Below are 25,157 nucleotides of genomic sequence, written 5' to 3'. Positions count from 1 at the left end.
GTGGAGCCCCACAGATGTAAGAGACAATGGGGAAGTCCTCGCGGCCATTCTTCCCTTTTCAGGTCAATAAATGCTCTCTGGTCAAGGTCAGGCCACTCTGTCTGGCACCATGTTGGTTTTTTTTTCAAACCAATTTTCCTAGGGCCTTCCCTGTGAACTGCTCGCTGAAAACAAAGTTATTCCCCATCAGCCTGTGTGTAGTTGAGAACCCATGGCCCGTGGGGTCTGCCCCAGACAGCAGGTGTTCAGGGGCAGCAGGGTGGGGACACCAAACATCCCGTCTACAATGAAATGACAAGAATTGTTACTGAAGCGACGATGGCTGGTAACATTATTTAGGCCTCAGTGTCCAGCGTTGCAATTCCACAGCTGCAGACGCTCCATGAAGATGGCCCCCCGAAGTCTAGATTCCTTCTCTACCACACAGCTGACACATTAGACCATTTTACACCCTTTCCCTTCAGAGAGCCAGGATTTTTTTTTTTACTATAGTCTGAGTTTGCTTTTATTTATTTATTTATTTATTTATTTTTAAAGATTTATTTATGCATACAAGAGCTGGGGTACAGGCCAGAAGTGTGGGGGGTGAGAGGATTCACCAGAGACAGAGTGGGGAACAAAACAGGCAGATTGACCGAAGTACACTGCTGAGGGAGCAGTGGGGAGACAGGAGAGGTCTGCTGCGCCATGTGGGTAGCTCCCTGGCCGGGGATAGCTTCACAGCGCTGCATCGTAACCCCTTAGGCCACCAGAGAGGCACCTGCTTGCTCTTATTTGTTCCTTTATCTTTCACGTATGAGTGAAATCAGGGAGAAGCTGTCTTTCTCCATCTGACTTATTTCCCTTAGCTTCCTTCCCCCCAGTTCCATCCACGTGGTCACAAATGGCAAGATTTCATCTTATTTTGTTGAGTCATAGTCCATTATGTGTATATACCACCTCTTCTGCGCCCACTTGTCCATCGATGGGCACTCAGGTTGTTTCCAAATCTTAGCTCTTGCAAATAGTGCTGCAGTGCCCGTAGGGTGCACATATCCTGTGGAATTAGTGTGAAGACCTGGACCACTTCATTTTGCGTGTCATCCTTGTGCAGGGGCCACGCTAATCTCTGTATCGATCCAAGTCTAGCGTCAGTGCAGCTGAAGCCAGCTCTTCAATTTTGATCTAGGATAAATGGAACTGCCCAGAGCTGGTAGGAAGATGGAATCATGGAATGCCCCTTTTCTAGCATAATCCCACAAACCCAAAGGCCTATAATCTACCCACAAAGGTGACAAACATGATGATTTGAGGGATGGAAGCTTCTGTGATGTCCACCTTCTCTGCAGGTAGAACATAAGGAAGGAGATGTAAGAGTTGGTGTGCGATGAAAGGACAGCTTTCTTGGGGCCTCCCTGGTGGCACAAGGGTTTAAGCACCGTACTATGAAGAAATCCGCAGCCTCTGCAGCACGAGTTCGATCCCTGGCTGGCCAGGGAGCTACTCACATGGCCCAGCAGACCTCTCCTGTCTCGCCCGCTGCTCCCCTCAGCAGTGTATTTCAGTCAATCTGCCTGCTCTGCTCCCCACTCTGTCTCTGGTGAGTCCTCTCACGCCCCCACCCCCCACATCTCTGGCCCGTACCCCAGCTCTTATACACATAAATAAATAAATCTTTAAAAAAAAAAAAAGGACAGCTTTCTTAAAGAAAATAGACCGCCAAAGGGAAGTTCTTTGTAGGGCTTCAGAGACAGGTCTTCACCCTTTAGGGAGTGCGGTGCTCCTGACATAGCTAGTTTCTGTTGCGGGTTGATAATCTCCAGTTGCAAATAGCTAATGCAGAGACTTCCTCCTCCCTCCAGGCATGGGTTTGAGGTGGAGACAGAGATCCCAGTGCCTAGGAAAGACCCACACTTTACCTAGCCCTGGAGAAGCGCCTACAGCGTGCCCAGAATCAGACCCTGAAATTTGGAGGCTCAAGGAAATCTGGAGTTTGAAACAGATTCTCTTGCAGTCCCTGATAACAAAAGATTCAAACCTACAGGGATACAGAATTGCTTTTGGCGGGAAGGTTGTTGGGACACAGGTGCTGGAGATGTGTTGGGTGAGGTGACCCCTCTGTCAGCTCAAGCACCAGCTTTCTGTCCGGGTGACACCCTTGTTTCCAGACTACCCCAACCTACAGCCACCCCCTTTCTGAAACGTCAGCTGGGCCACTTCCTCCGAAGACGCCTTCTCTGGAGTGTGCTCGCTGCCACCTCCACTCCTTGTTGGACTTTGCTTTCCAGGTGCTTTGAGGAGCCTGGCTCCTCCCCTGGCCTGCACACGAGGGCCTCCCCACAGCCCGACAGGACTCTTTCTCCCTCTTCTGGCTTTTCTAACATGGTACACTTGTCCCTGGTCTCTACCTAACTAGACTAAGAGGGAATAAAATCTTTGGTTCCAGACTGTCTCCCAGCTCAAAGGGGACACATCTGCAGCCCAAAAAAAGGGAGAAAAAAAAATCTCATGCTAGGAAAAAAGTCACAGAAGTTAATTTGCCAGTTAAGAGTTTACACTTAAGCTGACAGTCTTGTCTCGCTTTCCCACCTGTTTCCTCAGAAAGGCAGTCGCTTAGAGGGTCAAGCTGATAACAGAATGCCTTGTGAAGGAATGTTACCGGTACTAAAGGAAGCCATTCTGGGAGACAGTCAACGCAATCAAGCATCTGTGACGCAATGACGTCGCCTGCCTTGCTGGCATCACCACATTTAATGCTCAGAGGCCTGTGAGGTGGAAGCCGTTTCCTCACTTTCAGCTAAGGGGGCCGAGGTCCAGTGAGGGCAGCTACCTGAGGCCTCTTAAAGGCCGAGCCAGCATTCAACTTCTGATTATTTCTGGAGTCAGTACCCTGGAAACTGCTTTGCTTCGTTACTTTTTAAATGATTGCGGTCTCTTGAGCCTTGATTGCCTCTTCTGAAAAAGGAAAATGACTGTCCTGTGGACTGTGGGGAAGTTGGGGCACACTGAAGCCTTTGACCTCCCCAATCCCCTCCTGGGGAGCTCGGAGGGTCGGGGCTGACAGCCTCCTCACACTGGGACCCTTCCCTCCAGGGACAGCCGGTGGGTTTCATTTCTTCCTGTTTCCTCTTCCCCACTGGAGGAAGCAGCTGGGGGAGGGCAGCAGGGAAGGGCAGCCCCCGGCTCAGGGCGGGGGATAATTTTAGAAGAGAATCCTCTGGCAGAGGGAAGCAGGGGGAAGGGAAAGAGCTGAAACTCAACCCCATACCCTTATTCAAGGGCGGGGTGGGAAGGACAAGGGATTCAGCTGAGCCAGGCGCTCTGCAGGCCTCCAGCAGCCTCCCGACCCGAGGAGGTGGCACCTCCTCCCGCCCCTGCTCCAGGCATTTCAGACCCTCTCCAGAGTGTAGCCGACTGTTTCAGGTCGCTTGTCCTGGCTCTTCACCACTGGGGTCCATCAGGCCATTGCCCTTCCTTGACCTGGTGGCGAGACACAGCTCAAGTAATGTTTGCTCTTCCTCCTGTTCCTCAGTGTCCCCCAGCTGCTTCCTGCCACACTGCCTGGAGGGTAAATGAGATGGTCAGGCTTTTACGACACCGGCCTTTATGGCTATCACCTGCAGCTGATAGTGCAGGAGGCTCTTGGGAGCCTGGGCTTGGGGCAAGCATGCCTGATGGTGGACACCTGGAATGTGGTGTGGGCATGCGTGAGTGGTCACAGCTGAGCCTGGAGGCTGCGGCCATGATGGTGGCGTCACAGAGATGGCAGCAGCGGAACGGCTACTAGAGGAGAGTGACTACAGGGAGGCAGGACCAGGAGAAGCAGCCAGAGAAAGTCCAAAGAGTGAAGATTCGCTGGGGACTAGGAGGCCTGTCAGCCTCCCGGGCACCACCCTCACCTCCCGCCTTGCCAGCCCGCAGGCTTGTGTGGTAACGACTGGCGCAGAAAGAGCATTCAAGCCCAAGAAAGCCACCGAGTGCTCCAGGACTCTTCTTTGTCTGTCTGCCTGAACTGACAGTGAACGTACCAGGCCCGGGATTGCTGCCAAACACCGGCCCTGCAGAACCCCCATCTCTCCCCAACCTCCCAGTCTGTGCTGGCTCACCCGCTGCGCCAGGCCCACATACTTCCCAAGCGTCGTGCCCGAGGAGCCCCCACTTACAGCCTCTGCCCCCCCCTCCCGCCAGGCCCTGGACTTCTTACACTTAACCCCACCTGGTGCACCTCAAATCCAGCTTGGACTGGGGGAGCTACAGCATCATCCCCTTACCTCCCCCCATGCGGCCCAGGGACTCTTCCATCTCCTGGGACTGAGAGAAACCCCAGTGCCGGCCGTATTTTGGGCAATTGCCTATGGCCGTGACAACCAAGGGCCGGCACCTGCCGATGTGGAGATCCAGCAGCAAGGTAAGAGGGGGCTCTGCTCTGGGCAGGCCTTGGGCGGGGGTGAGAAAGGCAGGAGGGGCTAAGGGAGTGAAGTACGTGGCCTTTAGGAGGCGGCTATCTATAGACAGAGACATGGGGCACACATCAGTAATAAATATGAACATTTATTTGGCACCTGGTAGAATACAAAATCCTGGCAGTGGGAAGGTCCCGTCACCCAAAACTTCCATATGGTACTGACCCAAGGGCAGGGCTTGGCAACAAGCCCCGGGAACCACCTGGCTCAGAGCAAGTATTCGTTGAGCACCTGAACTCCTGCAGGCCGGGCACTGAGCCAGGTGCCGGGGGAGACGGCAGGGAGTCGTCTCCCAAGTGACCGCTGCCTTCAGGAGCTAATGATACCAGTGGATAAAACGAAACACACGGAAAAAATATAGAGAACAGATACGTTCACTGTGCATGCTGAGAGGGAATGTTGTAAAAAAGTAGGATTCCAGTAGGTTTCTTCCTGTAACATTTCTTGAAGATCGACACATGCCAGGCATTGGGCACCTATTAGTGAATGAGAGAGAAGGTTTCGGTCCCCATGGAGCTTACGACCTAGTAGGGGAGACAGAAATGAATAGGTGAAGCAAGCAAATACATGTGGCAAGTGTGATGAAGGAAATAGACAGGCACAGGAATAAAACACAGAAGCCTGTTCAGGGACAGAGGGGCTGGGAAGACCTCCTTGGGAACGAGGCATTCAGGCTACGCCCTGGCCAAGATGAGTCCAAGCCCAGAGAGCTGAGGGTGCAGCTCAGCAGACCCCCAGGAGTGCCTGTGCTGGTCTGGCAGCAGTGACTTGAGAATGCTGGAGAAACAAAGCAAACCCCGGGGCTTGGCAGAGGGAAATGAGTACTTGGTGAGGTCCAAGGGGAAGGTAGGGGCCAGAACTCAGAGCCTTGCAGGCCAACGTCAGGAGTATGGATTTTATTTAAGGTGTAACAGAAAACCAAAGGCTACTAAGCAAGGGATTGACATGATCAGATTTATATTAAAACCCCCAAGCCAAAAGTATATGGAGGGGGCGAGAATGGAAGTAAAAGAGAAGGCTTTAAAGAACAGGCAAGCTCTTTAAGAACTCTACAGACGCACAGATAAAGCGCGCGCCTGGCATAAATACACATCTACGACAATGGGCTTCCTGAAATGGAGCCAGAAGGAGCAGGAGACATAAGCTGAACAAAACCAAAGGGGACGTAACACTGAGCAGGAGGCAGGAACATGGCCTCTACATTCTTCCCTTGAGCAGTCAAATGGCCCAGTGAGGTCGTATTTAGCAGGTTTGGGGAAGGATGAAACCTGAAATGAGGATGAAATGAAGCAGACAGGGAGAAACAGAACGAAACAACACCTAGGAAGACTTTCTGGAAAGGGACCTCTCGTAGGCAGAGGGTGGCAGGGTTCAGGGACGCGCCCCCTCTCCTCTGCTGGCGCCTCTGAGGGGCTTATTTCAGCAACACTGCTTGGAGGAAGGGCAGCTCACGACAAGGTCTTTGGAACGTCCCCGGGCAAAGATGAGTGAGTTACAGACAAGGGCCCCCCTAGGCCTGAACGTCAGCCAAAAGGTTGGGCTCCTAGAGCCCAGAGGAGCCAAGTGTGGGGTGGAAAGGCGTCCTTGCACCCTGGACCTGGAGGCAGAGGGGGCGCGGGCTGTACCCACACACGTGCCGTGTGGCTCCAGTCCTGTCTGCCCCTTTGAAACCAAACGCCTACGTCAAGCAAGGACACTTTTCAAACTCACTCCAGGGCCAAGCGGGTGGGAGAGGAAAGAAAGAGGAACTGCTTTCTGAGACCTCGTCATGGATGTAACCAAAGCAACCACCCAGGAGCCACCCACAGAAGCCCGTGGGCAGGAACTGAACACCGGCAAGAAGGAAGCCACCTGCCCCCTCCCCAGAGACACCGTGTCCATGGCATCCCCGGCAGTCCACACCCCTGTCACAAGTTCAGCCAGAGCCGCGAGGAAGGCGGAGCACGCAGGAGCTGCCTGTCCTCCCAGACTCGGCGGGCAGGCGTGACAGAGGCTGGGAGAGTCCCAGTCCCTGAGGGGAGGAACAGAAAGCGTCCTCGGGCGGTGCGGTGGCCTCCCTCGATGGCTCCACAGGGCCTCATGTGGGCGGGTGTCCCGGGAAGAGGTAGAGGTGCTGGCACAGGGTGCTGCAGTACTCAGACATCTCCTTGCAGCGGTGGAACTCGGTGCCAGGAGCGTAGCCCTCCCGCTCCTTAATGAGCGCGTTCACCTGGGCGGGAGGAATGCAGGGGCCGAGTCTGAGAAGCTGCTGTCCCAGGCCAGCAGGACAGGATAGGCAGAGGGCCCTGCGCGGCGCAGGGGAAGAGGGGCGGAGTCCAGGCCAAGCAGAGCCACTTACCTTCACAAGCATGTCGGCCACGTGCGTGTCACCAGCCCGCTCGGAGAACACCTGGGTGAGGGCCTCGATGTACCAGGAACCCCGCTTGGTGTTGCGCATGGCGGCCGTCCCTGCAAGTAGGGCAGCAGAAGGTCACAGGAGCCCCTCACTGCCAGCGCACCCCAGCAGACTTGCACTGCACGCCCAGCTCGGGGAGTGCGAGTCTGAGAGGACGCTCTAGGCTCAACCTTCTAGAATGCACAGTACCTCGGAGGCAGGCATAGCCACAAATCATGTCCGAGCGCGTGGGCAGCCGCACCTTCAGCAGCACCTCTCTGCCAGCATCGCTCTCCTCGCACTCAGGGGACCGGGCGTGCTGCTTCCCGTCCTGCTGGTCAACCCCTCGGTCGGTCTCATCTGCAGAAGGGCAGACAGAGAGGACAAGATGTTATTTCCTCCCATCTCTCTCGGGGCAAGTTTCCTGCAACCTTGACCGGGAAGAGCCACTTCCAGCTGCGGCCTCGACCGAGGGCTGAGGGGCTAAAAGTCAAATGTCATTTACTCCCACGCCTTTCCCAGGGCGCATCACCCCTCCACTGCTCGGGGGAGCCGCCGGTGCGCGGCCCAAGCTTGCGCCACGCACATGCCTGAGCACCCTCTATTCCGTGTGAGACAGGAAAAGTGTGAGTCAGAGACTCCGCGTCCACGCACAGCAAACCACCTACAGCCACGAGTCCTCGTTCACTCAGCAGGACCCCTGGAAGTCACAGTGCTTTTTGTTGCTCAGTCATAAAATACTGATACATTTAATTCCATTACATAAAAAAAAAGTTAATAAACCCCAAATGACATTACTACCCACAGGCTGTATAAATATCACCACTTTGAATCTATGTATCCACAGAAAAAAACTGGAAAACTAAGCATGGATCAGCTGTTTCCAAAGTGTTTCCAATATTTTAAATTGTATATAAACATTTTATGTAATTAACTTAATTTACCTTTCTAATTTCATAAGCCAAATTTAGCAGGCAGCCAAGATTTAAGAGAAATTTTAGAGGAAACACTCAAAATTGGGATAACAGGAGTATTTTCTCCTAAGCAATCAAAAAAGAACACATCATTCAACTCCAGCAGGGGCATCTCAACACCCCCTGCGCACATGTCCCACCTGCTGACCCAGGCCTCGGGTACCCCCAGACAGGTGTGTATTTTGATGACGTTATGTCTGAGGGGTGGGCAGGGTGCTGTGGGTGGTAAGGTGAGGGCAGCAGAGGTGGAGGTGGTGCCCTCGCTGGCACAGGTTGCCCACCCCATGCCCATTCTGGGGCGCGGGGTTGGGGAGCTCGCTCGCAGGGGTGACCTGAAGAAGTTTGGAGACTAGATGCCCATGACAGGCACTGTTCTAGAATGCCCCGGGGGTGGAGCTCACTCCCCTCCAGGAGCCTGTCAGCTGCGGGAGAGGTGGTTGTTCCACAAACACCAATTAAATTAACTAAGGCAGCAGAAGAGAGATGAGTGCAGATGTGGCCTCAGGGCACAACGGCAGAGAGAAGTTGAGAGGCAGGGCGAAAGATTCTATCACCCCAGTTCTGAGCGCTTTCTCCCTATACAGATCTTATGCGCGCTCTCTGGATTCCAGAGGGGCGACCGCGAGGAGCACTTACTTCACTGCGCGGTAAAGAGCCCTACAGGGGCAGGCGCAGCTAAATGCTGCCTCGCACCCTCTTGTACACTCGCATCGAAGCTCCTCGTCAATAAACGTTACTGGTGTTCACCCCAATATCCTCACACCTGCTTTCCACATTATTGCTCCAACTTTTTAGGCAGATTAATTTTCATCCATTACTCAATATTTACTCAGTGCTGCCTGTGTCAGCAGAGTCCTGGGCCTGAGCTATGGCAGGTGAATAACAAGTCCTTGCCCTCACATACTCTCAGCACAGCTCCTGCCATGGACACCGTCCTAGAAAAAGTCATCACAGTTTTTCCTGCTTCAGCTTCTAACGGCTCAGCCCTGTTATCTGCTGAAGTTCAACATCTCAGCTGTGACTAAGGTTTATGATTGGCTGGATCTGTCCCATGGGGGCAGACATGTCTCTACACGTACAGACACGGTTTTATTTATTTACTTAAAATTTTCTAAATTTTTAAAAAAAGATTTATTTTTATTTATGCATATAAAAGCTAGGGTACAGGCCAGAGGTGTGAGCGGGCGAGAGGATTCATCAGAGACAGAGTGGGGAGTAGAACAGGCAGACTGACTGAAATACACTGCTGAGGGGAGGAGAGGGCTAGACAGGAGAGGTCTGCTGCGTTGTGTGGGTAGCTCCCTGGCAAGGGATTGAACTCATGCTACAGTGCCTAGTGATAGGTTGATAGCACTGACTTTAACCCCTGCGCCACCAGGGAGTCCCCAGATATGGCTTTATAACTAGACCTGCACGAACTCCTTGCTCACCATGTTTTGTGGGGAGGGGGGATGTGTACTGTCAATCTTTGTGTGCTGGTTACAGTGGCTCTTCCATCCCCTCTGAAAGGTTTGCCATTCCTCACCTACATAAATCTTCTCCAAATTAAGCTTCTACAAAACTCCTTCGTGTTAAACTGATTTAAGATGACCTATTTCTTATTGCTTACTCCTTGGATTTAGTTCTACCTCACTCATTTTCACCCTTGCTCACCCAGGGCCTTTGAACTATTCTTGTTACTTCACGTAGATTTGCTGTACTTTTCTCAGCAACTGGTGGGCTCCTTAGAAAGAGAGAACACATTTTCTTTTGTGGTCACTCCAGGTGTGATCTAGTCATCTCGTAGGATCTTAATAAATTATATCTTTGGTGGGAGTCAGAGGAAAACAACATTAACCACTTATATTCACTGAACCTCCCTGATGGCACGACGAGTTAAGATGCAACCTATGAAGCTCTCCGCAGCCTCTGCAGCATGAGTTTGATTCCCTAGGCTGGCCAGGGAGCAACCCACATGGCGCAGCAGACCTCTCCTGTCACGCCCAGCAGTGTACTTCGGTCGATCTGCTTGATCTGTTCCCCACTCTGTCTCTGGTGAATCCTCTCACCCCCACATCTCTGGCCTGCACCCCAGCTCTTATATGCAGAAATAAAATCTTTAAAAAAAAAGAAAAGAATGGAATGTTTAGACAAAGAGACCTTTAATCTAAACTATAAGCCCCTCGAGGCCATGGATCAGAAGCTAACAGGAAGAGCTGGCATTTTCCAGCGGGTTTACTGGGAGCCAGGTGTATGCTAAGTAAATCCTTTATATGTGTTTCTCACTCAATCATCACAACACCCTAAAAGTAGGCCTGTTCATTAGCTTCATTTTATATCGAGGAAGCCAAGGTAGGGGGACAATGAGTCACTTCTCTAGCTTGACACAAACAGTCACAGGAAGAAAGCCTTTGAGTCTTTGGAGCCTTGTCACAGAGTCCTGGCCTTTGAGGGGGTAAAATGCATCACATGCAGGAGAGAAGCGACTGGAAGCAGCTCAGGAAAGAGCGTGAGTCCACGGCTGTCCTGCAGGGCACGGGATGACAGAGCAGGAAGGCGCCAGAACGGAAGAGCAGGTTAAAAGAGAAGTCAAAGGAGGCTGCGGACAGCGGGGAGCAGGGCAGAAAGGAAGGGGCGAGAGAAGAGGCGCAGGAGACAGAGAAACCTTTAACTGGAATGAGTAACAAAAAAAAGCACATCGAGGTTAATAAGCACAGAAAAGAGTCCAAGTTCTCAGGAAAGATGACAAAGACACCGCTAAAGAGTCCTGGGAAAAGGACACGGCGCTGCAGAGAGCTTGACAGCCTGAGAGCCAAGGCTGCCCAAGCCCCAGCTCACCCCATGCATTGGGAGACACTTACAGAGCAAGAGAGGCGGTGGCAGCAGTGAACAGAAGGTGCCCAAGGGATCCAATAGCACCTGAGAGGAGCAAACAGGACAGTGAGAGCTGGTGGGAAGCCGCCCTGGAGCCGCCACCCAGGTGCCGCTCTGCAGGGCACTCACCTCCACGGCAGGCCTGGATGAAGAACATTTTCGGCTTGTTCTGGAGGCTCGGGCAGTTGGCATTGTCAAAGAGCCGAAAAACTTCTTGTAGCTGCCAAGAGAAAGAAGGCGGTGAGCTTCTGGGTGTCCGGGCTCCTCCATGTGACAGCAGCCACACAGAGAGATGGGGGAGGCGAGGTGGCTGCACCCAGCGGCTGCTGGCCACAAGGGCACACACCTGAAGCAGCTTGCCGTCCACACCGTAGACGCCGCCCTCCACACCATGAGAGAGAAGTGCCACGATACAGGAGTCGGTGGCACGGTGAGCAGGTAACTGGGCAAAATCCTGCAGCTTCTCCTGCATCTCCTAGAAGAAAGACACCCGGAGTGTCATCACCGCAGTTAGCACCAACACAAGGTTTTCTTTGGTGTCTGTTTAAAAGCCTAAGCGATTAGAAGAGGAAATGTCTTCGGCATTTCCCTGTGGTCAGTGATAAGTCAGGGGCTCGAGAGGTTAAATTAACAGGCTGTGGCTGCAGTAGAAAAATGTCTGCCTTCAGACACAGAATTTTGACTATAATTTCACAGAATTCACGGATTTACAGAGATATGTTAAGAAGCAAGCAAGTTACTAACGAAGCCCGCCATAAACCATCCATCCCCCACTCATCAATCATCTCGTGCCTCAGAGCAGGCGCCCTCCTTTATAAATGGCAAAGGGGGACCCCAGGGGAGCTGTGAGTGAGCAACACGCCTGTAAGAGAAAGACAGTAACGAGACAACAGACAAGGGCTAATGGAGCCCGAGTGCAGAGACCAGCAGCACCGCTCTGCTGCCTGCGGTAGGAAACAGCCGCTTCCCGGAGACAGAGCGGACGTCTGTCAAAACATGCAGTTTGGGGAGAGCACGCAGTACTCAGGGCCTTGCCTATATCATGGGCAACAGTATCAGACGGACAGAGGTTTGACCTCTGACTCCGTAACTGGAAAAGCTACTTAGCTCCTCAAGCACTAACACTGGTTGTTGTTCCCCTCTTTTTCCATAGGAATGTCTGGCTACAAACCATTCTTAGTGCTCACGGTTCTAAGCACTGAGCGTAGAAATAGCCACTTTCTCTCCGCCCCGTTGTCACAGGTGCCGCCGAGAAGCTGCATCTGTGGTGCCCAGGTCCGGCATCTGCAGGGCGCCCCAATGCTCGTTTTGGAAGAAGATAATTGGAAATTAATTTGCTCCATTTGTGAAGATTAAATGAGATACTGCAGAGAAAGAACTTGTACCTGTCTAGTACATATCTCAAAGACCCACATTACTATCAGGTGCATGTTCTTCTAATGCTAACGACGTTAGCATTTTTTCAGTTACGCCTCTTCCTGGCCAATTGTGTAGTCTACCTCAGGAGTCCTGTTTATCTCCCACTAAGTACCATCCACGAATGTACTGGCCCACTCAATGGAAAATTATTCTAATAGCATAATAATTTGAGTCAAACTGTTACGCCTACGTCTCCTTTGAAAACTCAAGATGCCTAGGTCCTCTCTCCTCTCTGAGATGAGCAGAGAAAAAACAAGTTCATTTTATTATGCACTTGAGTGAAACACAATGAAGCAAATTCTAGGTGGACCTTTTCAGCACACACATCTCTAACAGCGACCCCACACGGCCCCATATGAACAGCTGTCATATGACATGCGTGGAATCTTGGGGTGAGCCTCGCCATAGCAGCATCTGCACCCCCTGGACCCTGTAGGAGAGGTAGTGTCTTGGGTCCCAGCAACTGCGTTTTTACAGGCCCCAGGTGATTCGGACATGGGAACGTTTGAGAATTATTAATCTGTTTAGATCAGTTCTTGCTGCAGATAATTGGGACTTCAGATGAAAAAAACAAAACAAACTTGTAAGTCTGCAACTAATTGGAAATGGAGAAGCTGGTTTTGCTGAAAAAGTATGTATTTTCTAGGAGATTTTCTGAAAATCTTAATGCAATAAGAGATCCAAAAAGATACCATTTATTTCGAGAGTAGATAGTCTCAAGAGGACAGATATGTACTAATGACCCTCTGGGATTTACCATAGTAAAACTTAATATATAGTAATGGAAGTTAATTTTGTTCTAAAAAGGAAATAAAAATATATGCTTGGCACCTACTCTCGAGCATTTTAAAGTTGAGTAAGATTATTAGGTCAGTTAATAAAGGACAACAAAGCCCAAAACATGAACGCCCATGCTTTATAACTGAATTTAATAAGACTAAACCAGTCAATAAATGGGGATTAGTCATTTGGGGGAATTTTTCCAAAAGTTGCATAGCTTAAAATAGTACCTATAGATTTATTTCTGAGAAGACTGCAGTACTTCTATAAATAGCAGAGTTTGTAACTCTTGCATGTGCTTTTGCCTGGGGGCTGGGACCCCAGAAAAGAATAACGCGGGAAGCCTCTGAAATTACACAAAATTTTATGGGCAGCTTTATTTTCCAGGAATGACCCGTGGCTTTTCCTACATTCTCAAAGCAGTCTGTGACCCAAATGCAAGTCAAAAGCCAAAACCACACAGCAAAAGGGAAGTCACGACTTCAAATGGATCTCATTTTCTAATATATAAGTGGTAATTCTAGAACCAGTGACCCCAGGAGGGAGATGGGATGAGGAGAGGCTTTGATGATGCAGAAAATGGACATACACAGTGAGAACCGCAGCCTTCTCTCCAGCACCATCAAGGGAGGAGGGGTCTCTGAGATACCATTTTCCATTTTTAATGGAATTATCTCTAGTCAGAAAAGTGTAATGGGGGGAAGAGGATCTTAAGTTTTCCCCCATTCTGTTTCTTTGTTCACCTAGTATTAGATAATAAAGAATAGAGCCTCGAGAGGCTTCCAGGGAGAAATAGTCTGGTGCAGATGTCCAGGGCATCAGGTAAGCATCCCCACTGGAACTACCAGGCTTTACCCGCAGTGGGGAGTTTAACTGGCCACTGTCAGAAATGGATTCTGCCATGTCCTCACATTTTTCAGTCTCTAAAGCTGAGGATTAGTTAGAGATATCTCACCAAGGAGAGCTATAGCCCAAGGTTCAGTCCTAAGCCTTTTGCTTTTGTTATTCTAGCCTTTTTCTCAGAAATTTCATACCCTCTGATTACTTATTTTCCTTTCACAGGTAATATAATCCCCAAGTTCACATCTTTGGTCTTGACACCCTGAGGCCCTCAATTCCTCACCTTAAATCTCTCCATCCTGCTCCTTCTGTAGCCCTGTAACTACCAAGCCCTGGCAGAGCGCCACACCCTTAACTATTATGCCCATAAACCCTCTCCCTTTTGGCCTGCTAGGCTGGTCAGGCCCTTACCATCTTTTATTGGCATTGTACTAACTCCAAACTGGATTCTTGGCTATAGGTTTCTACTTCATTCCTGACAGTGGTATTGGATTAGCCTCTTTTTTTTTTTTTTTTTTAAGATTTTATTTATATAAGAACCAGGGTACAGGATACCTCTCTTAACCATCACCGTGAATGCATCACCCTTCTGTTCACAAATTACTAAGGTGGTCTAATAGCAAGACAAGAAAGTGGGGGAGACAGACATTCAAGGCCCTGTGCATCCTGGCCCTTCATTTCCCATCTTCTTGGTACTCCTTTACCCACTATGTCCCTAACACACACACATTTCTTGTCTACCCACCGTCCCACCTGCGAAGGGTCCTGCACCAGTGCCTCGCTTTAGTAGCCTCTGCCCTTCCAGGTCAGCTCAAATCTCTCGTCCTTTACTAAGGCTCCTGACCTGAGGCAATTCTTTGCTGCCGTAGAGGACACGGTCTCTAACCCTGCTTGGTCCTCAGGAATATAGGGTACGTGCTTTCTCTTTTGCTGATGTCAGGACTCAGCTAACTGAGGTCCTTGAAATCACAGTCCACATTGTTAAAATCTCTGGAGGTTAACCCAGTACCTCCCTCTCCCCGCTATGTGCTTAAACTTTACCTCTACAATTCCAGGTGCAGAGCAGTGTTACCAGAGAATTAAACAATAAAAGCCCTCGAATGTCGATCAGTCTCAGCATAACTAGCTATGTGTCTATGAAGTGGGCTCATGGGCCTGTCAAATCTACTTAATGTCTCTGAAAACACAAGGGTGTAGAGCTGACTTGGCGATGCTGGGCTGTATCTTCAACTGTCCAGCATGGATGATCCTTATCAACTACACGCAATTTGGAAAACCATGAGATAACAAATCCCTAGTAAAAGGAATGACAAGACCAAACCTGTATAGAAATAGAAATACATTCATCTTGTCAGTGACTTTCTAACAGGACTCTCTCTGCAGGAAACATGACTACTGTCCCCTCCTCGCCCCCTTCATGTCCAGCAGACCTCAGCGGAAAGCATACAACCGACCTGAACATCTGATGAATAGAAGCTGTATAGTTCTGAAGCAAAGGCGGGCTACCTCTCTGCAGGGGCTGATCAGGAAGCCGGCAAACATGCAGGAAAATGACAGCACCCAGGTGCTGAGCGATGAGAACTTCCCAGAAACTGTTCTCACTGACGCAGGACAGCTGAGAAACAGGCCGCAGACAGCAATGAAGACGAAACAAAGATTCCCCACCTGGACAGATCAATGTGACTCTCCCCCAAATTTTAATTTTACCACTGACATTTCCAAAGGCAAGTTTGAGAAGTACTATTATTCTGGAATCAAAATACAGATTTAGTATCAATTTTACAACAGGCAATTACAGATTTCAAAACAGAAATACCTAGCGGTAACCAAGTGAGTCGTGCAACTCAGGAATTTTAGGTTCACAGGGAATATTACCCATCATGGACATGCTCACGAGGCACAGGAATCAGGTCCAGAAAGTAAAAAAGCCTAACATCTGTCTTGGGACCACATAACTGACAACGGTAAGGAATCTCCCTGCACATTAATTCATTAAACTGCTACAAAATGGCATTTACCAGGACAATTCTTAACAAACTTCCATTTGTAAGAATATGATCTGTCACAGTGATCTTTAGAAAAACACCAGACTCCTAAGTAACAGTATCCAAGAAGGAAATGTCCTGTGTAGTATTGACTATAAATATCTCTTCTCAGTTGGCTGGGTAAATCTCATCACTCACTTCCTGAGTATTTAGGAGTCAAGTTTCTGAACCTGTAGAAGGGCGAAGCCAACCCTAGACTATATCACGGCTCAGGGAGCGCACGGCCGCAGAGGCCAACAGCTAAGCAGCGGATGCCCCAACTCTTCTATACTTCACCACAAGGTGAGAGGCAGAGGGAGCAAATAAAAGGTAAGGAGGGAAAATAGCCCAGTGGGCAGAGCAGCAGACGTCCTGGCCCAGCGTTGCCCACTCTCTGCTGGCTACACCAGCGATCCCTGCCTCGTGTACCTGTGCAGTCTGGTCAAGTAGAACATGGACAGAGTAGCCCAAGAGCTTGAAGAGGGTGACGAGCATGCTGTGGTCCACATCTCCTCCAGAGCGAAATTCCAGGTCTTTTTCTCCAGTGAAGTGCACATTGCTCAGCACCAGGGCGAGGCCACGAGGCCGGGACTGCAACCGATAGGCCTGGGGAGGGGAGGCCAAGAAGACCGTGAGCTTCTGGAGGACAAGGACTCCATCTCTCCCACTACATGAGACGTCCCAGGGAGACAAAGACATCGTCATCTTCGTAACCCCACCAGGTCAAAACAGACATGCCCACAGAAAGCAAAACAGGAAGGAAATGTGGGGGCAAACTAAATGGCATTTAAAGGACACAATTCTGCAACTCACCAGCTGGTAGTGTGTCTGATAAAACTCAGGAGTGCAAGGCTTCACGTGAAGGCAGGGGGGACCATCTCCATTGTCCAGAGAGTGTTCCACGGTATCTGTGGCACAGAGCGCCGAAAAGACCTACGCATCAATCTGAGAACCACAATCTAACTGTAGGCACCCCTCTGACTAGGATTTTGATATCTCACTCCCGATTTGAAGGTCTGCCTCTGCTCCCCACCGCACCCTCTGCCCTTGGCCAGGGTCTATCGAATGGCTGAATGGGGTATCAGGCACCAGCCTGGCTCCAGGCACCAGGCTACTCAGTCATCAGGCCCCAAAGGGCCATTTTTCTCATCTAAAAGAGTCCACTTTTATAGAGGAACAGGCCGACCACAGGGACTCCCTTCCCTACCCACAGAAGTTGCTCCAAGAGCCAATCACCATAAAAAATACCATTTGTGATAGAAGGAAAATAGGATCAATGAATCCCCCAGCCAAACTCTCATGCTGGCCCAACAAATTCAGAGGAAAGGGTTCTCAAAACCCACGAGAGTGAGCGTGGCGCAGGCAGCCAGCGGTGGAGGAGAGAGCCACGCCGGGCCCGCCACTCCCGTGGGCCTCACCTGCGGACAGGCGGAGCTGCTTGTGAGGCGAACAGGACTCACACACCGGGAAGGGAGGGCTCAGATCGTAGTCGCAGCTCAACTGTAAGAAATCAGGACCTGCTGTGCCAGGCTGAGGGAGAAGTGCAGTCCGAACAAACAGAAAAATGTAGTCTCCCCCACCCTGGTGCAAAAGGCCCCTTCCTGCAAAAGCACCCTGCGCAACATACATTTCTCGGGCTCCAGACTGGAGGCAACACGTGCTGAAGACCCCCGAGGGTGGTGAGCAACAGATCTTCCAGGTGACTCTGCTTAGTCTCCCTCAGAGCCGCACAGAAGGCCTCAAAAGCCTGGGGACCCCTCTTGGGCAGCAAGTTGAGGAGCTCCACATTCTGGCTGAAACTGCCCACTTTGGCCTGAGATGCAAGAATAAAACATGAAGTCCTTTTCCCTCTCCAGCGCTATTATTCTACGTCTCCAGAAGACCTCCGCGGCAACTCATCATCTGTCTCAAGAATTTCTTTGACAGGAAAAACACCCACAGAGTGAAGTCCTTCCTGATACCGCTGAATGCTGTGTATTTCTATTAAGTGCTCCGAAGGGTACTTTCACTTGCTTAGGAAGTGCTACATCCCTTCTGTAGCTCTACATGGCTTCTACCCTTTTCCATGCTCTATTCCTATGCCTACAGCCAGTTTGTTTTCTTAGCTTTCCTCTTTAGCCTCCAAATACCTGAATTAGCTCCCTCATTTCCAAGGTGATGATGTCCTTCTCCAGCAGGTGCTCCAGGAGCTCGCTGAGCAGCAGCTGTTTGGCCAGCACCACACGGTTCTTCCTCAGAGCCTCCTGGTGGTCAGGATGCATGCCACACACTGCCTGCACCCTGCGGATAAAGGCGGAGGACTGTCAAATTCAAGGTTTGGCACAAAAGACTGGGGTGGAAAAGGGTGGGTTGGAAGAACAAAAAGAATACGACTTACTATAACCAAGATTAACTGAATCTGGTTAAAAACAAGGAAGTATTAATTATTAAGACCACTGAACACAGGGAAATGCTGCGTAATTCTTTCTGGAGAATGCTGAACTAAAATCATTTTTATATAATGATCTGCCTAGGGGAATTATCTATCTTGACCAAAAAAAAAAAAATTATATATATATATATATATATAATTATATATATATATATATCAGCACTTTATATTCATGAGGGATTACTCCTCTACTGGCTCAAATGCAATGATCACTCCAGAAAAATTTCACATGCCTTAAAATGGTAAAAACTCAAATCATCTTACAGTAAAATAAATGAGCCAGTTACACACTTCATACCAATCATAACTGATTTTTTTTAGTTCCTGTGACAAAGTGACACTAGAAATGATAAGGATCTTATAAGAGCAAAGTAGAAAATGACAGGAAATCACAGTAAATAGGTAGAAGATAAACAATCAACTGGAAATCACTCAAAGAGTTAAATTACTCTGGTAATTTTGTTTACCAGGGATGTCTCTACTCAGGGATTCCTAAGTTTTCTACTATGGGCTTGGAAAGAAATCAGCCTTTGTTTATGAACTAAATGAATTCCATTTCATGTATTTCATTTATGTGCCTAGCTCTAAATCTAGAACTCGCCAGCCCACTTAGTTTCCAAATACATAACAGTTAGGGCATGATGGCAGAGAGAAAGGGATATGGTAACATTTTCAGTTTATAACTTAAAAATCTAGTCGAGGGCCTCCCCTAGTGGCGCGACAGTTGAGCGCTGGGCTGCAAAGCTGCCCAGGGCCTCTGCAGTGCTGGTTTGATCCCCAGCCCCTGGGGAGGGTCCCACATGGCACCACAGAACTCTCCTGCCACGCCCGCTGCTTCCCTCAGCAGTGTATTTCATCAGTCTGCCTGTTCTGCTCTCCGCTCTGGCTCTGGTGAATTCTCTCACCCTCCCACGCTTCTGACTGTGCCCAGTGCTTGAATAAATGGAGAAATCTTAAAAAAAAAAAAAAATCTAGATGAAAAGCATCCTGATTTCAAAGATGCTTAAGTGGGGAAGATGGAAATTCTCATCTTAGAATCGGTGAAATATCATGTATTTATACGACGCACTGGGCTTGACTCTAGGCGAGAGATTTATAGAAGAAGGCAAGGCAGAGTATTGGAAGCGCTCAGAGAGATCCATGAAAGAAGCACGTGGGATCCCAAAGCAGAGAAGCAGTCAGGGAAGACAGTCCCAGAGTGGAAAGCAGCCAACTTTGGTTAAATTTGGGGTTTGGGACAGTGAGGTTCAAAACTTCATTTTAACTTCTTCCTTCAGTTTTATTATAATAGTCCTCTTATCCCAAACCAATAAATGCAGCCACAGAAATATCTAGAGAAATCAAAAACCCTGCATAAGAATCAACTGAGAACACACCAAAGCAGTAACACGGATGACACACATGAACTCTGGTAAAAATAGGTGCTACAAGGCTAATCACAAAAATAACGTCATACACAGCTGGAAGCTTGTAATGAGAAAAAAGCTCCTGAACTGCTGTGCAGGCATTTTATACTATGACAGTCCCGCTCACACCCAGAGGTAGGGCATTCAGAAGCAAAGCACCCTTTAAATTAACAGCTTCGCGATCTTATAAACTAAGTTGTAAGAGCCCACCTGGGGGGTGTGTGTGCATGTGGGTTACTTCCTTTGTGAGTGTACTGAAAGAAACTCTGTCCTCAAGTAAAAGTGGGGAGCTGGGAGGGGAGAGGTCAGTTCCCCAAAATGGGAGCTAGAGGCTGAGGGTGCTGTCAGATGCGACTCCTCTCTCACCTCTTGGGTGGGTGGCTTGTGCCATCTCATTCTGCAGCTCATAATTTTCCTATCATTAATTTAAAACACCAGCTGGGGGCTGGGGGGACACCCACAAAGAAGAACATTTCTTTAGGATACATTTCAAGAACATTTCTTTAGGGTCACCCAGGTTTCTACCTTACTTTACCAATAGCATTTTCTTTTTTAAAAATATACTCATATATACCTATACATATATTTTTACGTCATTGTTCATTTTTGCACAATGTTTGATTTCTCCTCTCAGGTGTAAGCTCCATAAAATTTCCACCACCCAGTCACCCAGGAGGGAGGTTGTGTGGGGGGTGGGGATAGGAATACAGGGCAACCAAACAAGGGGCCAGAAACAAAAAAAAGACAAAACCAGCCGGCAAATGGGAGGCGCACAGCAGGGGAGGAAAGAGCACCGGTAGCATTTCCTCTTCAAAGTTTTCTCCTCCCTTGGTTTCCCAAGAATAAGCCTTTGGTCTGCCCTTAAATATTCCATTCAGATCTCCCGGGGTGTGCCCCCAAAGGGCCTCTCCCCATTCAAGCCCAGCCACACTCAGAATTCACTGGACACCCGGTTCTTCGCCCTTTCAAGCTCCGGGTTTGAATTTTCAGCCAAGAACTTGGGTTTCATCTGAAGCATCATCCGTTCTCCACACACCTGCTCCCTCCCGTATTCCCCATCACCCAGACTCGCACAGGTGGTGGCAGGAAGGGCACCGGGGGGTTGGGTCGCGAGTCTGTGCCCCGCGGGGGCTGCACTAACCTGCGGGTCTGGCCAGGATCATGAACCTGTTACCTGGGGCGATGCCTGCCAGGACATGGGGGCCGGGGGACGAGGCCGGCTCCCTGGGCGCCCCGGGGGCCTCCTCGCCCTCTCGAGGTATTCAGGCCCGGGGCCTGCGGTGGGAGCCCTGGAAGCCCCCGGGGTGCGGGGCGCGCTGGCTTCGCTCATCGCCCAACGCGCATCGCGCAAAGCCCCGAGTCTGCAGGTCTCCTGGATTCTCCAGGGGCCGGAGCCCCGTCCCTCCCGGGGGGCCGGGGTGCCCTCGAAGGGAAGCCGGGACTCGGCGGAAGAGGTCCGGCCCGGGAACCCCGCTGCCGAGCCCCCCGGGCTGGGCGAGGGGAGGCCGGGCGACCCCCGATCACGCGGGGCGCGGCCGCGGTGACGCCGCAGCCCGCGAGCCCCAAGGGGCTGAGGCCCCCCCGGCGGGGCGCGCGGCCCGGCCAGCCCGCGGGGCTCCGGGGGACCCAGGGCGCGCTGCCCCCCCCGACCCTCTCGCACTCACCTGCGCCCCCTGTCAGCCGCCATTAGCCCCTTGGGCCGGAGGACGGGCCGGGAGCGGGCGCTCGGCGCCGCCATTTCCCGCTTTCCCGGGCTGAGCGCGCACCGCCCACAATCCCAAGAAACCCCAAGACCGGGCGGACCCCGCATCCCTCCCCCGCCCGCCGCGCGCGACGCGCCTGCGCGCCCCCGCCGCGGCCGCCACCCGGACGCGACGCCGGGCCGGCGCAGGCGCAGAGCCCTCGAGGCCGAAGCGCCGTCCAATGGGATGAGAGCGCGCGCCGGACGGAACGGGAAGGGGCGGGGCGGAGCGCAGGGCCGCCCCGCCCACCCAGGGATGTGATTGGTCGGCGCTTCCCGCGGAAATCACGGTCCCCGCCCCCGCGCCGCCCTCCCCGCCCCTCAGCCTATCGCAGGAACGTCGCGGACGCGGGCGTGGCCGGACTCCGCGCTTTATTCAGGCCGAGGCCGGGCCCGGTAAGGGCGGAAGGCGGGCGCCAGGGGGCGCCAGGCGGGCGCTCGCGCCGCGGGTGAGGGGCGCTCCCTGAGGGGGCCGGTTGGCGACGGCCGCGCAGCTCCGCGTGACTGAAACCTTCACGGGCGCGGCCGGTCGCCCCGGAGAAGCTGGGGTCCCCTCGGGGTCCGAGGCGGGGGGGGCGCTGGGCCGCGGGGTGAGGCTGAAGGCGTGGAGACGGCGCGCCCCCATACGCGATCCCAGAGGGACCCAGAGACGGCCCTCGCCGGACAGCTCGCCTGTGGCCCCCCCCCCGCCCCTCTGGCCGCCCCCTCCCAGGAGGACGGACCCAGCTGCCCGCGTGGCGGGGCTCACAGCCTCGGTGGCTTTGGGGGGTCCGGGCGCTCTCCAGGCCGCTCTCAGCGCGCCCTGTCTGCAGCCGCCCCCCACTGCACTGGCCCCCCACTCTGCCCGCGTGGGATCCCCACCCCGCGCAGCGGTCACCCCAGACGCGTGCGGGCTCGGCTGCCCTCCCCTCGTGCTGGGAGCACACGGGGCTCTGGCACTGGGACCCTCGAGTCATTTTATGCTCCTTTACTAGCAGCGGGTCCCTGTGCAAAGCGTTGCGTCTTCCTGAACCCGGGGACGTTTGCTTTTCAAATGGGGGTAACGGTCCTCGCAGGCCGGGACACCAGGGGACGGGCTGGAGACAGTCCCCGCAGCAGCAGCGACTCAGCTGTCCCTCAGCTGCTGCTTTTCTTCTCCAGGTTCCCTGGACCTTCTCACTGCACCTTTTCATCTGAGTCTGGAACTGTCGGCTCTGGGTAGGTCACTGAAAGCTCCCTGAAGACCCGGAGTGGGCCACCCCGACTCAACAGGGAAGGGCTGGCCATCACCTGGTGCCCCTCTGGGTTCCAGTCCCCATGGGGGATGTCCAGGTGGAAGCTTCCAGACACGCAGCAGGCACTGGGGAGTGTTGGCCAAATGGATGGTGGGTCTGGTGCAGAGAGATGGCGTGTCCTGGGAAAGTCGCTTATGGGGGCGTCCAGTTATTTTCATAGAAAACATTGTCATCATCAGGCTGACCAAAGCTGACATCATAGGCGGGAGGTGGAGTCAGAGGCTCCAACTTGGGGAGCACACCCAAGCTGTGCATATCAGAAGCAGTGGACATGACTCGCAATCCCCGCAGCCGAAGGCTAATTGGGGTTCTTCCAGGGCTCCCGCCCACAGCCATGGACCCCTCTGAGACCACTCGCCTTTTCAGTCTGGCTCTCCTCGGCCCCTCTGGGTGGCTAGGCTGTGCCTCCTCTAGTCCTGGGGGGATGACAACACTGCAGTAGGGGGGTGGTTGATCCGATTCTTGGGGGTGGCACTGTGATTCCAGCACCACGGCCTCTTCATAGGTTGGCACCTCAAAGACTTCATTGTCCCTGAGGGAGAAGAAATGAAGTCATTGGTGGGTGCCTGAAAGAGCCTTTTGCCCCCTTCCTGTCTTCAGCTGGCAAAATGACCCAGCTACGGAGCCCGCGATCCCACCTCTCAGTGACACCAGGGACACAGGAATGTGGACACTGTTGCGGTGTCCACAGGGAGGAATACAGGGAGAAGGGGTTCCAGAATGCTGCCCGCCCCTTAACTCACCGTGCACCGTCTGAGGCCCCCGGGCTCTCGGTCTGCCTGGATCGGAAGCCCCACTCCAGAAAACAGACCAGGAGGCAGGCAAACATGAAGAAGCCACCCAAGGCGAGAAAGAAATAAGCAACAGGGGCGAGGTCCGGCCGTATGCCCAGCAAAGCCAGCCCCAGGAGGAAGGAGGTGCAGCACAGGTAGAGAAGCGGCTTCTGCAGTCTCCCCCACCACTGGCTGGGCACCATGGCCCCGCCCCAGGCACCTGCAAAGAGACACACAGTGGCTGTGTCTGAGCCAGCAGTGGGCGTCGCGCGCGGTGGAGTGTCAGACCCCTTGGTTGGGTTTCAGGTTTCTCAGTTGCAAATCAAATAAATGGTCCAAAAAATGATCGGGGGGGGGGGTCCCCTCCAGGTCTGTCATTCTGTCCTGGATCACCACTGACCCAGGGTGAGCAGGAAGTCAGCCCAGGAGTTCTGACACCCAGCACGCCTGCCGCCCTTCCTTCTTCCTTCCTGAGGCAGCCTCTCCTGCTTTATCTTTCCCCACCACCCAGGAGCCAGTCCTGGGAGGGCCGTGACTGGGGCCTCTATGCTCATGGCCTCTCTGGAATCCAGGTGATGGGGCAGGCCCTGCCCTTTCTCCATTACTGCTGGAACTGGACCTCTACCCCTTCCCCCCCCTCCCCACTAGGACCTCGGTCTGACCCAGTTGGGGAGAGAACACCCCCTGACGTCATCTTGCCATTTTCTGCAGTCAGCCCATGCCCCTATTGGAGGGAGCAAGCGTTCATGTACACAACAGAGGCCTGGACACAGCTGCCCAGACACCCCATACCTGCACCCCATACCTATGAGGGTTTCCCCACCCCCTCTACTGGCTCTAACCCAGTAAACTTACATTTCAAGTTTCCTGCTGGGGTTACCACAGTGGCTGGGAGGCTGGTGAAGAGAAGCCTTTTCTTTCCTCTGCAACACAGTGACTCGCAGCCCACACCCCCAAACCAGCTGTCGGGTGTTCCCTGAGCGCTGCAGCAAGGAGTGGGAGACTGCGAAGGCCCAAACCTCTCCTTACACCCAACCCCAATCCCAGCGCTCTCCCGGGCTCCGGTCTTAGGAGTTCCTCCCTCACCTGTCCGAACCTGGCTCCGCCTAAGGGTTGTTGGGGAACCGGAGGAGGGAGGAGCTGGAGCCCGCAGGCCCCTCCCTCCCTTCTGCCCGGTCCCTTGTCCCAGCCCAGGCTCCCTCCTCCCTTTCCTCAAGGCTGACCTCCTGCCTACTGCCCCACCTTGAATTCTTGATTTTTCTGGGTTTTACTCACTCCACCCACCTCCTAGCCTGAGTGCCTTAATCACAGAGCTCGGCGGGGGGGAGGGGACACTCGTCTTGGTACTTGGGATCAGCGTGAAATCCCCTTTCCTTCCTCCTTCACTGTGTGCGCAGTGTTTCCAGCTGTTTGCCATAGCCTTGGGGGACATGTTTTGGGCCTGGGATCAGAGACCAGGGCCTGTCTCTGTAGCACACAGTGCCTTGCACCCTGCGTGTGCCCCTCCAGGTGTGGCATGGCGGCCAGGCTTCCACTGCCAACTCCCCATTTCCATCAACTGGCTTAATATGATAATTTTCCATTTGCCTACCTTCCTTCCATTGTGAGCTCAAGGCAGGTGATGGTTTCAGTCATCTCTTGCAAGGTCCCTGACCCCATGGGTGCTCACTAAACCCAGTGGAATGCTTTTATCAGGAGGTCCCCCTTTGCTGGTCTCCCCCCACACTGGCAGTGCTAGGCCAGCCTCAGTGGGTGGGTCAGAAGGTGAGGCAGGTGCTGGGAGTGCTGAGTGACGAGAGTTGTCCTTTGTCCGGGAGACAGAGTTG

General features: G+C 52.4%; 2 protein-coding genes, 1 non-coding gene and 1 pseudogene across 6 annotated transcripts; all 4 read right to left on the bottom strand.

The window, feature by feature from the left end:
• Positions 1-1,051: 1,051 nt before the first annotated feature.
• LOC119251757 (U6 spliceosomal RNA) lies at positions 1,052-1,152 on the bottom strand (annotated as a pseudogene).
• Positions 1,153-4,379: 3,227 nt separating this feature from the next.
• CASP2 (caspase 2) lies at positions 4,380-21,309 on the bottom strand. 4 transcript variants are annotated; one of them, XM_037514974.1, is made up of 11 exons: positions 21,208-21,309; positions 17,836-17,986; positions 17,334-17,519; positions 17,125-17,236; positions 16,520-16,614; positions 16,136-16,312; positions 10,990-11,118; positions 10,773-10,863; positions 7,027-7,176; positions 6,781-6,890; positions 4,380-6,651 (listed from the first exon to the last, which is right to left on the bottom strand). In XM_037514974.1, exons 1-11 carry the CDS (start codon positions 21,279-21,281, stop codon positions 6,520-6,522), a joined length of 1,407 nt encoding a protein of 468 aa, XP_037370871.1. In that variant the 5' UTR covers positions 21,282-21,309; the 3' UTR covers positions 4,380-6,519. The 4 variants fall into 4 exon arrangements, with proteins under 4 accessions (XP_037370871.1, XP_037370881.1, XP_037370890.1 ...); XM_037514984.2 differs by having other exon boundaries at positions 4,381-6,651; positions 17,125-17,206; XM_037514993.2 differs by lacking the exon at positions 21,208-21,309 and adding an exon at positions 20,685-20,750 and having other exon boundaries at positions 4,381-6,651.
• Positions 11,797-11,939, bottom strand: LOC119251892 (small nucleolar RNA SNORA43). Its single transcript, XR_005126637.1, has one exon. It is a non-coding gene; the product is annotated as a small nucleolar RNA SNORA43 (small nucleolar RNA).
• Positions 21,310-22,169: 860 nt separating the features above from the next.
• Positions 22,170-24,628, bottom strand: TMEM139 (transmembrane protein 139). The gene is made up of 4 exons (XM_037514954.2): positions 24,616-24,628; positions 24,187-24,334; positions 23,302-23,551; positions 22,170-23,090 (listed from the first exon to the last, which is right to left on the bottom strand). The coding sequence occupies exons 3-4, from the start codon at positions 23,532-23,534 to the stop codon at positions 22,691-22,693; spliced, it is 633 nt and encodes a 210-aa protein (XP_037370851.1). The 5' UTR covers positions 23,535-23,551; positions 24,187-24,334; positions 24,616-24,628; the 3' UTR covers positions 22,170-22,690.
• Positions 24,629-25,157: the final 529 nt, after the last annotated feature.

The sequence above is a fragment of the Talpa occidentalis genome, unplaced genomic scaffold (assembly GCF_014898055.3).
Source record: "Talpa occidentalis isolate TD23 unplaced genomic scaffold, MPIMG_talOcc4v2.1, whole genome shotgun sequence".
Classification (NCBI taxonomy): Eukaryota; Metazoa; Chordata; class Mammalia; order Eulipotyphla; family Talpidae; genus Talpa; species Talpa occidentalis.
This window is presented reverse-complemented; position numbering and strand designations above follow the sequence as displayed.

Bases quoted from the DNA above. Each gene is read 5' to 3' on its own strand.
- CASP2 (XM_037514974.1), bottom strand. From the start codon at position 21,281: ATGGCGGCGCCGAGCGCCCGCTCCCGGCCCGTCCTCCGGCCCAAGGGG. The intron at 6,891-7,026 runs GTACTGTGCATT...CCCTACTTGCAG, and splicing joins TGGCTATGCCTGCCTCCGAG to GGACGGCCGCCATGCGCAAC. The intron at 6,652-6,780 runs GTAAGTGGCTCT...CCTCCCGCCCAG, and splicing joins TGGCCGACATGCTTGTGAAG to GTGAACGCGCTCATTAAGGA.
- TMEM139 (XM_037514954.2), bottom strand. From the start codon at position 23,534: ATGGTGCCCAGCCAGTGGTGGGGGAGACTGCAGAAGCCGCTTCTCTAC. The intron at 23,091-23,301 runs GTGAGTTAAGGG...CTTCTCCCTCAG, and splicing joins GGGGCCTCAGACGGTGCACG to GGACAATGAAGTCTTTGAGG.